The 12,587-nt window shown below is 43.0% G+C and overlaps 1 protein-coding gene across 5 annotated transcripts in view; it reads right to left on the bottom strand.

Annotated features, from left to right (window-relative positions):
- Positions 1-12,587, bottom strand: part of Vcl (vinculin) — a 110,384-nt gene that overhangs the window by 53,372 nt on the left and 44,425 nt on the right. For all 5 annotated transcript variants that reach the window (NM_001431401.1, NM_001107248.2, NM_001431400.1 and 2 more), the window contains exon 2: positions 10,062-10,132. In NM_001431401.1, coding sequence (NP_001418330.1) covers positions 10,062-10,081 — 20 coding nt within the window. In that variant the 5' untranslated portion in view covers positions 10,082-10,132. The remainder of the gene's footprint in view (positions 1-10,061; positions 10,133-12,587) is intronic.

The following is a 12,587-nucleotide window of genomic DNA, read 5'->3' on the forward strand; positions in this document are numbered from 1 at the left end:
CTCGAGGCCCCTGTCATTCTCAGCAAGACCAAACCGCATGTGTACACCCAAAAGGAAAACTTTTGTCAATCAGACCACAGCAAAGCTAAGGGATAAGGTGGGTTTGGTTTTGTTTTGATTTAGTTCATTTATGAGTATGTGTCTGCATCTCTTTGAGTGAATGGCACATGCATGTGGAACCTGTGGCGACCAGAGGGGCTAAGAACTGAATTTGGGTCCTCTGGAAGAGTAGTAAGCATATCAAAACCATCAAAGCTGTTTCTAAAAGCAAAAGCTAATGAATCCTTCTCTAATAAAGTATGTGCAGCAAAGCTAAATCCCTCTCCCCCCCTCTTCCCCTCCCTCTCCCCATACCCCTCCCCTTCCCTCTCCCTCTTCCTCTCCCTCTCTAATGCACACATGAGCACACACAGAGAGCTCAGCTCCCTAATTTCTTTTATTTCCAATGAGATCAGCTAACCCTGCAGACAGTTTTGGCCTCCCCCAAGAGATAACATAAGAGGAAGGTATTCTGGGAATGGGACTATTATAAACATCCCGGTCATCCAGGCTGTGTGTCCAAGTGTTGGTAAACAGCTAAGTTGAAATCATGTGAGTCATACCTTTGAATCCTTAACATGTCATGCTTTCTTTCCCACTCCCTCTCTCTCCTCTACCCCTTTTCAAATCTGTCGTCAGTGCACAGAGAAGAGATTCCTTGCAAGAGAAACCTTGCAAGGTTCCATGAAAAACTCTGTGACGCACAAGTCACAGACTCTACCGTCCTTTTGTCTCAAGTCAGGGTTGGAGTACAGACATAATGAACAAATGTATTTTACAGGCACCCAGAGTTTTCAAATGTATGCTAATGCTATGTGATGTAAAAATTATTTTTAAACATTACTAAACTCTTTTTATCTTCTATTTTAAAATTTATTTATGTGAGTATACGGTTGCTGTCTTCAGACACACCAAAAGAGGGCATTAGATCTCATTACAGGTGGGTGGTGGCTGGGAATTGAACTCAGAACCTCTGGAACAGTCAGTGCTCATAACTACTGAGCCATCTCTCTAGCCCTTAACTTCTTGTTCTAATACATTCTTTTAATTACCTAATAGTTAAAGTCTCACCACTACTACTACTACTACTACTACTACTACTACTACTATTATTATTATTATTATTATTATTATTATTATTATTACTTGAGGGTCCTATGGAAAAAAGTTGATAGTCATTATTCTACAGCACAATGTAATCAATATATAGAAGCTTAAATTGCCTAAACACAAAATAAAATGGGGCAAATACAATGAGGGAATACTTTCACTTAAAAAAAAGAAAGAAAGAAACCCAACTACCAGTAATTGTCATGTGGACTTAAACTAAGAACACAGTTCAGAGCAGCGTGGCACACCACAGCACTAATTCAAAAGCAGGCAATGAACAGCGCATCACCAACAGAATTAAAACCTAGGAGAACCACAAACCTTAAAAACCAGCCACACGGTATCATTTAGAAATATAGAAAACTTACACTTAAAACTAAGTAGAAAATCGGCACATAAGATCTTAATACGTTTCAATCATAAACCAATCATTCCAATGGACAAGTGATAAGTACAGCTATGAGTTGGACCCCAGTACCACAAAAGGAAAAGCAAGAGTAGTAGGTAAAAGTGAGTAAGCAAGGCTTCTTTCTGCACAGGCCAGTGCACACGGAGAGCTTTAGACACATTTTGTCAAACTTTCGACAGCAAAAAAATCTTCACCTTATGTAAACCATTTAAAAGCCAGGAAGTATGGAAATAAAATAACCTCGATATAAAGCTGATCGAGAACAGAACAAGAAAATTATACATCAAGGTTCTTCATGAACGAAGAAGCAAAGACCTTTGAATATTTCAGCTACTTAGGGCCAGAGACGGCTCAACTGGTGTGCTTGCCACCAAGCCTAGAACCCACTTGGTGGGAAGGGAAGAACTGATGCTTGCAGCGTCTATCTAGCTTCTGACCTCCATACACAAACACACACAATGAAATGCATGTAACAAAAACATTAAATGTCAGACAATTAAGTCTAGTGTGATGGCTTACATCTGTAATCCCAGCACTCAGACACCTAAAGCAGGAGGAAGGGAAGGGAGGGAATCTAAGGTCAGTCAGGACCATATGGTGAGATTCTGTCTTAAAAAAGGATGGGACACACAATCCTAATTTCAACTCAGCACTGCTGTTTGGTTTGGCAAGAAGATCTCACTATGTAGCAATGTAACTCAGGATGGCCTCAAACTAGCAATTGTCCAGCTTCAAGCCCCCTAAGTGTGCCCCAACTCCCTGTTGATGCTTTTTAAAATCACAAGCAAATATAATGTATCCACCCCCCCAAAAAATGCATGTATGGTTCATTATCAGAAAATTCACATTCATGTAGTGGACTACTGCTATAATACAGTAAAAAAAAAAACTGTGTCTGTCTGTCAATGGATACTGAGGAAAACATTAAATAAATATAAGTTCTGTGTATGTGTGTGCGCCTCTGTGTGTGTGTGTGTGTGTGTGTGTGTGTGTGTGTGTGTGTGTGTGTGGTTTCAAGCCATAAGGGCTAGAGGATTTAATCCAGCAGGATGACTGTCTAACATCAGAAGACCCTGGGTACAATCCCCGGGACAGAAAGTCTTACCATCAACAGAAAAAATGGATTGGATGAAAAAAAAATCTATCATAAAGCTTTTAAAGTAGTTGGGTTTATTTACTAAAGTAATTTGAAAAAAGAAAGGGGCGGGCAACACCAAACCTTCACCCTGGATAGTTTTACGTCCATTGTCATTCATGGATGCCTCACAGAAACTAGTCCGCTATCAGACAGCATTCTCAAAGGAGAGGGAGGGTGCGGCTTAGCACCGCCCTGCGGTCATACAGTCCTGGGCTCAGTTACTTTCAGTTACTGAGCCTCTGAGCCTCTGAGGCCTCATGAACACAGTGAGGTGGATTAAATAACGACCAGTCCTACGTGGAATTTAAGAAATGGAGCTGTTGGAGCTGGGGATTTAGCTCAGTGGTAGAGCGCTTGCCTAGGAAGCGCAAGGCCCTGGGTTCGGTCCCCAGCTCCGGGGGAAAAAAAAAGAAAAAAAAAAAAAAAGAAATGGAGCTGTTCTGTGGGGTTCCTTTGCCTCTACTATTGGAAGAACAATACAGATTTTAAACAATTTAAGGAAAAGCAACATATAAACTTTAAACTTCTTTCATGTGAGACCAGACCTATACTGGAAAAGTGAGGGTAATAAGGAATTCATGTACCTGACTGGTTTTAGTGTTTCTATTTGCCTTTTGTTTTGTTTAATTTATTCATGTGTGTGTGTGCATATATGTGTGAGTGAGTGTTGGGGTGTGTGTGTGTGTGTGTGTAAGAGAGAGAGAGTGTGTGTGCATGTATGTGTGAGTGAGTGTTGGGGTGTGTGTGTGTGTATGTTTAAGAGAGAGAGAGTGTGTGCATGTATGTGAGTGAGTGCATGTGTAAGTGTATGTTTGGGGAGGTGTGTGTGTGTATGTTTAAGAGAGAGAGTGTGTGTGCATGTATGTGAGTGAGTACATGTGTAAGTGTATGTTTGGGGAGGTGTGTGTATGTGTGTGTGAGAGAGAGAGAGTGTGTGTGTGTCTGTGTGTGTTCATGAGTGCATGTGTAAGTGTATGTTGGGGGGGTGAGAGAGAGTGAGTGTGTGTGTGTATGTGTGTGTGTGTGTGTGTGAGAGAGAGAGAGAGAGTGTGTGTGTGTGTCTATGTGTGTTCATGAGTGCATGTGTAAGTGTATGTTGGGGGGGTGAGAGAGAGTGAGTGTGAGTGTGTGTGTGTGTGTGTCTGTGTGTCCATGAGTGTATGCTTGGGGGGGGTGAGAGAGAAAGAGACAGAGAGAGAGAGAGCGTGTGTATTCGTGTGCACACACAGGAAAGCCATAACTCGTCATCTGAGTGTCTACCTTAATCAGAGTCAGCTGGCCTGGCTCCCCAGCCGGTAGGTCACCAGGACTCTCGAGGCCCCACCCTACCCCCCGCCGACCCCGACGTTGGGGTTACAGGTACACTACACCCAACCTTTCCTGTAGGTGCCAGGGATCCAAACTCAGCGCCTCATGCTTGCACAGCAGGTACTTTCTCCAGTGAGCCATCGCCCCAGGACTGTTTTTCCAGTCTGTGTGTCTCTGGGGTGAGTCACTTAGTCAATACTATGTGTGATCCTTGAAGCACTCTTTACAGTTGCAGGACTTTAGGACAAAGTCAGGCTACAAAATGAACATGCCTTTGGAAAACATGACATCTGCAATAAGACAGTAACAGGTGATGCTGAGTGAGTGGGTTTGTCAAGGATTAGACTTTTATCTGTAAAATGAGTTTGTTACTGATGGCGCACACCTGCCATCTTGGGAGCTTTTAGGCCAGCTTTGGCTACATGTGCAGCTCAAAGTTAACTTAGGGCTCAAAAGCGAGAGCTTATTCTAAGTGGGCAGAATCTTAACATTGGCAGTCTCAGAATTACACAGTGTCTTCGTCAGGGTTTTATTGCAGACAAAAACCATGACCAAATAGCAAGTTGTGGAGGAAAGGGTTCATTTGGTTTACAAGTCCACACTGTTGCTCATGACTGAAGGAAATCAGAACAGGACAGGAACAGACAAAAGTTGATGGAGAAGCCATGGAGGGCTGCCTCCTCTTTGGCTTGCCCTCATAGCTTGCTCAGCCTGCTTTCTTATTGAACCCAGGACCACCAGCCCAGGGAGGTACTACCCACTGTAGGCTGGGCCCTCCCCCATCAATTACTAATTAAGAAACGGCCTCACAGCCAGAACTTATGGAGGCATTTTCTCAATTAAGGTTCCACCTTTCAGATAACTACAGTTTGTGTGTCAAGTTGACATAAGACATGCATGCATACATGGTAATATATGTAGATACATCCCAGTAACATATATGTGATCTCCCTGGGCCCTCTGAGTTCTTTTCAATCTTGTGATTATTCTGTAGACAATGGAACAAGTCTAGTGTTTTATTTGTTCAGTTCTCAATAGTGTAGGCTACATGAAGTAAGCCAGATTTAACCCGTCAACCTAGTTAGACCTCATCTGCAGATTGGTAAACTGACTCCCCTTATTACTGAGAAGACTCAGGTATTTTTAAGGAAGTTAATCCAAAACAGCAGTAGACAGCCAAGTTTAACACAGCAAGTCCAAAGGGGAGCCATTTCAGGTCAAGCGTGCTTGCTCTGGGTGGAAAATGCAGTGAGGCAGTGTCACCTCGGGAAACCTGGCCATCTAGCTGAAGTGACAAAAGACTTCTTAAAACAGCACTGGAAAGAATGCCAAAAACCTCAAGTTTAAAAACTAAACAACAACAACAGCAAGAGAACAAAATGGAGCATCCTGAAACATCAAAGCATACACTAGCCCAGGCAAGCACATGGCATTGCATGATACAATTTCTAAAAAATTCTAAAAATCAAAAATTCTGTGAACTTTAACCAACAAGTGGGTTTGAAAATAACAAATCACAAGACAACTGTTTGGGTGCTTAAGATCAAAAGAAAGCGAAAGCTAATTGTAAGTGATGATAATATAAAACAAAGCACTATTTATCTTAGATCTAAATATGTTCTAATACCTTTAAAATGCATTTGTTATACATTAATATAAAGTATGTTAAAATCTTACAGGTATGTGCCAAAATCATGCTGAAGTGGGAGTGTTTAATAAGGATGAGAACAAGGAGCTTCCTTCCCGGGGAACCAGGATGAATGGATGGAGCACTGAGCACTCTCCCTCCCACACGGCACTCTCAGAACTCTGCTCCATTCATCAGGCCTACATATCCCAACATGCTTCAGAAACAATCCAAGCTGGCACATCAGCGGAAGCTCTGACAGCTCCCAGCAAGCTGCTGAGAGCAGCCGTGAGGCAGAAGGCAGCAGGCTCCAGTCCCTGAGCAACAGCCTCTGCCTGCCAGCAGGAAACGCGCACTCTGCTCCTTACAGGGAGTTCCTGACAGGACTCTCAGTGATAGCCTGAGAACCCTGGGGCACTAAGTAGCCTTAGACAGGCCCAAGAGATAAGAACACACTTCAGCTGGATCTCTGTGTGAGGCCAGCGAGGTCTACATAAGGAGTTCAGGACAGCCAGGGCTACATAGTGAAACCCTGTTTCCAAAAAAAAAAAAAAACAAACTAACTAAAAAAGAGTGAAGTTCCACTGTGTACTGCAAAGGCGATTTTTTTTTCCCAAGAAAAATTCAAACAATTCATCAGAAACGTTTCTCACCTGTAAGGAGTCAGTGCAAATCAAAGTCCACACTGGCAGAAAATGAAGCTGGCCAGGTGTGACACACAACTAATTTTCATTTTAGCACTGACACCTGTCTACTATCCACTCTGAATCTGGTTATGAACCTTGCTGGAAAACCACTTTCATGCTGCCATCCTATGGCTCAAAAACTACCAAGCTGCTTTCCTGTCAACTCTAATCTCCCCAGCCAGGCTTTCAAGGACTTCCATCCGTGGTCCCACCTGCCACCCTAGGCTTAGTTTCCTGCCACCTCCGCCATTACCAGCCCTCTCCTCATGCACCTCCATGACTGACATCCCCTCTCACTGTGTCCAGAGTAGCTTGCCTTCTCCCCACTATTCTACCACGTCGCACACTGAACACGACCGACCCCTCCTTCTACTGTTCAAGCCTACTCCGACCATTCTTTTAAAGTCCATTTGCATCACAGCTCCTGGACTTCAAAGTCTCCAAATAACTCCACTTTTGTTTCTCTTTGATGCATAGGAAAAGAAACCTTCAATCCAACTGGCTCGGGAAGCTCCAGCAGCAGGGTCTGGAGTTTGAAGCCAGATGAGCTAAGTATGAAACTGCTGTTAAAACAGGAAATCAAAAGACAGTTCATGTGGCCCATATATATATACAGCCACCAAAACTAGATAAGATTGATAAAGCAAGAAAATGCATGCTGAAAGGGACTGGATATAGATCTCTCCTGAGAGACACATCCAGAGCATGTCCAGTACAGAGGTCAATGCTAGCAGCAAACCACTGAACTGAGAACAGGACCCCCTTGGGGGGAATTAGAGAAAGTATTGAAAGAGTTGAAGGAGCTTGCAACCCCATAAAAACAACAATGCCAACCAACCAGAGCTTCCAGAGACTAACCACTACCCAAAGACCATACGTGGACTGCCCCAGGGCTCCAACTGCATATGTAGCAGACAGTGGAAGGGGAAGCCCTTGGTCCTGCCAAGGTTGGACTCCCAGTGCAGGGGAATATGGCGGGAGGAGGCACGCCAATAAGAGAGATGTATAGGGGTAATACCCGTATGGGGGAGAGGGAGGGGAGGGAATGGAGGCTTATGGACAAGAAGCCGGAAACGGGAATAACGCTTGAAATGTAAGTAAAGAAATATATCTGATAAAAAAAATTTTAAAAAAGACAGTTCATGTATATGAACACACCCCACCATGCCCCATGTGTGTATCTGGAACAGACAGTTCCTATATGACACACCCCACCATGCCCCATGTGTGTATCTGGAACAGACAGTTCCTAAATGACACACCCCACCATGCCCCATGCGTGTATCTGGAACAGGCAGTTCATATATGATGCACCCCACCATGCCCCATGCGTGTATCTGGAACTAAGTGCAATCCCCAGGCATAATAACTGTAATTCCACTCATTCCTCTTCCAGTGAAAAACAAAACCCAAAACTAAGAACAACACAAAGCGAAAGAGCCTACTACACGTCAGTGAAAGGACAAGGAAAACACAACAGGAAACAGTGATGGGGGTGTGGGACTGAATAGTCTCCTTTTTTTTTTCCTTTCCAATAACACCTGCTCCTGCCTCTTGGCCAATGTACTTATTTTAATGTTTCCCTTAATCTTATGTATGTGGATGTTTTGTTGCGTGCAGTCTGTGTAGTCCATGCATACACTGCCTGGTGCCTGTGGGGTCAGACGAGGCTCTAACGCCCTGAAGCAGACGTACAGATGGCTGTGTGTGAGTACTGGGAACCAAATTCAGGTCCTTTGGGAGAGCAGCCATGCTCTCTGATCTGCTAAGCCATCTCCTCAGCCCTCGATTTTTTTAAAGTACTGGTAAATTTTGTAGTTTATTACTATTAATACTTAAAATACTTTTCACAGAAGATTCTTCACTGTATACTGTTCTGAACGGCTACTCTATGTAGCGATGCACATGCTAGACAAATAAAGAATAAATAATTAACCAATGAGTGTGTCTAGGCCATTGATCAATCAACTACATGTAAATATTAAATAATGCTCAGCTGACAGGATGATTCATGAAAATTATATATATACTATTATGAAAGAGCTGCCACGCCTGCTGGCCACGCCTGCTGGCCACGCCTGCTGGCAGTTTCTAAAAGACAAATCACTTCTCAGGAGGTGAATCTAGTATTTTAATAGTCCTTCATGGCTACTGCTCTCCTAAAGTTTATGAGGATCAAAACAGTTTCTATGGCAACTGTAAAGCAGTGTGGCTATGATTAATCTTGGGTAAACTTAGTGAATTGTGAACTCATTTTCCAGTGCAGTCAGAGACCAGATAGCTTGTTCCACCCACAAAAAGAGAGCCTTGCTGTGTCCTGCAAATCTTGTTCTGTACTAAAATGTCATTGTTTGGGTTTGCTCTGGTTTTGTTTTTTGGGTTTTTTGTTCTGTTTGTTTTGTTTTGCTTTTGAAACAGGATTCCCACTATGTACCCTGGATGTTTAAAAACTCACTTTGAGGCCGACCGCTGTGCCCAGCCTTTAAAAGCTTCTTTTACTAGAAGGAACATCCTGAGCATTGCACGGCCTTCAATGGCAATTACAATATAAACTCAGTTTGAATATTCCATATCTAAAATGCTCGAGATCAGAAATAGTTAAGGGTTTTGGGGAAGGGGGGGATTGGGTTTGGTTTTTTTTTTTTTTTTACTAGAATGTTCAATCTCTGTGTCACTTTTAATTAATATTAAACCCACTTTTTTTGATATTCCCTGAACTGTCAGTCATACAAGTAAGCCTGTAATTTGATTTTGAGACTACCACAAACCCTGGCATACCCTTTCCCGAAAGCTCTTTAAATATATACGAGATGATTTGAATATGAAACTAGCCACAGACCAAGAGTCTTCTGTTTTCTGAAGTCCTCGCAGTCTAGGAAGTGAACCTAACAGTAAGTTTCTAAAACTACTTCCTTTCCTGTGCCGCCTAAGAAGCCGTCACTGTAACACAGACCAGAGGAAGCGAAGGTCAGCAAGGCCCTGGAAACATCCAAACATCAACCAAATAGCCCCAAAGAATGTCCTGCTCAACAATTCCAAGGACGGGATTAATTGCTTCCATCTGTCCCCTCTGTCCCCTCCCCTTCACAGCCAAGGTATCTTTTTTCTGCTTCCTCACATCCTAAAGAGAAGCTAGAAAAACATAACCATTGTATAGAGCTCTCGTGTGCCTCCAGAGCTGACAACCACATTCATCTCGTTAGGGCTTTAAGCTACAGTAAGAGGAGCTTACTGGGGAGCTAATTAAGTGATACACTTTTTAAATGAACGGCTCAGGGTTTTCCAGTTCATCCTAACACACTGGTTTTCCCATGTTCTCATGGAGACAAGCTGCTGGGCTTCAGGCTCTGATTGACCTTGCGCGTGAGTGATGCCCCACTGAACTGTATGCCATGATGACTTCTACCATTCCTTCCACAGTTACAGGTTCACATCCTCCTCCTCAAACAGGGGTGCCGAGTCACTCTGAATAAACTTTATACAAGAATAGGAGAAAAGCTTAATTATTTTTCATTCCCAGTGCCAGAGTAAGGGATTGCTACCCTAGTTACCACCAAGAGTCAACTGTGGGGTTGGGGGGAGTCATCTTTGTTATAGGACTTATTTTATTTTCCACCTCCACCTCCACATGAGCGCGCACGCACACGCACACACACACACACACAGAAGCAACTTTGGGATCAATCACTTTTTCTTTTTATCAAGAATACTATTCCATTTGGTAACAAATGGTTAGTTACTCACTTAATAAATGCTGGCGGCATATCTCTCTTCAAAATCTGATCCTCAGTGGTCTGAACGGTCTCTTTCCCAACCTACAAGAGGAAGGCATGAGTCAAACATAAATTCTCAGACGGTTACTACCCTTCACTAAAGCATGTCTGAAACACAGTCTAAGACATAATGGGCCCAGGCACAGTAGCAAATACCCACAATCCCATCACTCCAGAGGCTGAATCAAGACTGTTAACACAGAGTATGCATATAGTACAGGTATCAACAACAACAGACAAAAGCCCTCCGCCAGCTAGTTTCAAAAGAAAGGTTAAGGAAGTTTCAATTACAATCACTAGGACCACACCCAGGTGCACAGCTGGAACCCTGATCCTTAGGAGAAGGAAGCAGGGGGATCCGCAATGCAACGTCTTCCTTAATACATAATGAGGCCAATGCCAGCAGAGGAGGCCTGGGAACGTGTCTCAGAAGGAGAAAGAAGAATCCTTCCCATAGCATGTTTTCACATTGTAATCAGAAAACAACATGAAGTCAAAACACAGGGCTGTTACCGTTTCTTTAAAGAAACTTGGAGACATCACTGAGAAAGAAGGAACAGAGAAGCCTGTTGAAAATGTGCATGCACATGCTACACTGAAATCATCTCCACACACGCAAAGTACACAACTTTTGCAGAGTGAGATGAATACATAAAGCATTATGCACACAATATATATGTGGGGAGGGGGAAGGAGAGGGACTGGAAAAATATCTAATGTCATTCTGACTCTAATACTAGAAACAAAACAACAAAACATGAAACATTAGTATGACACATGTATGCATATATATATGTAAATCTAAAAATAACATGCTTTTCCAGACCTTAAAAGCAATGTCACCAAACGTGATAATTACAATATTTACAAAAGTGGGGGTTGGGGATTTAGCTCAGTGGTAGAGCGCTTGCCTAGGAAGCGCAAGGCCCTGGGTTCGGTCCCCAGCTCCGAAAAAAAGAACCAAAAAAAAAAAAAAAAAAAATATTTACAAAAGTGTTTACCACCATGTTATTCATAACAACCAAAATACTTTTAAAATAATTTACCTAACAGAAACAGTTAAGCAAATTAAGGCACATTTTAATTCGAGGAAGGCCAATATGGTAATAAAGACTCAATCCTGTGGGGAAATACTTGTGACTTTGTATTTCACGACAGCTGCATGTGGGAGCTCATACCTATAAGCTCAGCACTGGGAAGCTAAAGCAGGAGGGTGACACGTGTTCAAAACCCGGGCTACAGAGTGAGCTCCGGGCCAGTTTAAAAATCACAAAACAGGTCTGGAGCTGTAGCTCACTGTTACACTGGCCCGGTACAAACAAGGCCTTGGGTTCGATTCCCAGCTCCCCCCAAAAAATATTTAGAATAATTTATAAAATATAAGTTTTAGGCTGCTAACACTAAGCCAGGGCTGCTGGTTCACACGTATGATTGTGGCACTTAGGAAGTTGAGAGAAAATCACCATGGATTTGAAGCTACCCAGGGCTACACACTGAGCTCTAGGAAAGCCTGAGCTACAGAGTACAACTTTATCTTAAAAACAAAATATACGTGATTCATAAAGACGAAAATATGACTCGAGAGCAAGCTTAGTTGGTACTTGCCCTGAACACAGGATAACCAGACTTTGAGTTCTAGAACCCATGTGAAAAAGCCAGGAGTGGTAACACATGCTTACAATCCCAGTGCTGGGAAGGTGGAGACAGGCCACTAGTCTAGGCTAACTGACAAACTTCCTATCCCAATGAGAGACCTTGTATCACAAAATGAGGTAGACAGCTCCTTGGGAACACCGCCTCACGTGACCTCTGGCCTCCACATGCAATTGCACATGCACCTGTAGACACATGTTACCTACACATGTGTGCGTGCGCACACACACACACACACACACACACACACCACAAATAGTAACTAATAAATAGGACTTGAGTGAGTAAATAAAACATCGTCCACAGCACTACAAAAATTGTCAAAATATTAAGTCACTAAACAACCAACCAAAGAGCATACATGGGCTGGAACTAGTCGCCCACCCCCTACACACACACACAGAACAGATGTGCAGCTTGGTGTCCTGCAATATCCCTGACTCTGTTACCTACCTGTTCTCCTAACTGGCTGCCTAGTCTGGCTTCAGTGGGAGATGTCCCCAGTCCTGCAATGACTTGATGTGCCAGGGTGGGTTGGTACCCAGTGGGGCTTCCCCCTTCTCAGAAGAGAAAGGGAGCAGGGAGGAGGGAAGGGCCTAGGTGAGAGGCACTGGGAGGAGAGGGGGGCTGTGATCAAGACGTAAAGCGAATAGATAGATAGATAGATAGATAGATAGATAGATAGATAGATGGAAAAATATTAAGTCACACTAACTAGATTGTATAATACTTGTATATGTATTAAACCACAAATTACAATCTTCCTCATTCTTTTCAAAAACCATTCCTGTGCAAGGGTTAGACGTCCATTATCATTATCCTTGTATCCTAATTATCTAATATG

Source organism: Rattus norvegicus, chromosome 15, assembly GCF_021556685.1.
Source record: "Rattus norvegicus strain SHRSP/BbbUtx chromosome 15, alternate assembly SHRSP_T2T, whole genome shotgun sequence".
Lineage (NCBI taxonomy): Eukaryota > Metazoa > Chordata > Mammalia > Rodentia > Muridae > Rattus > Rattus norvegicus.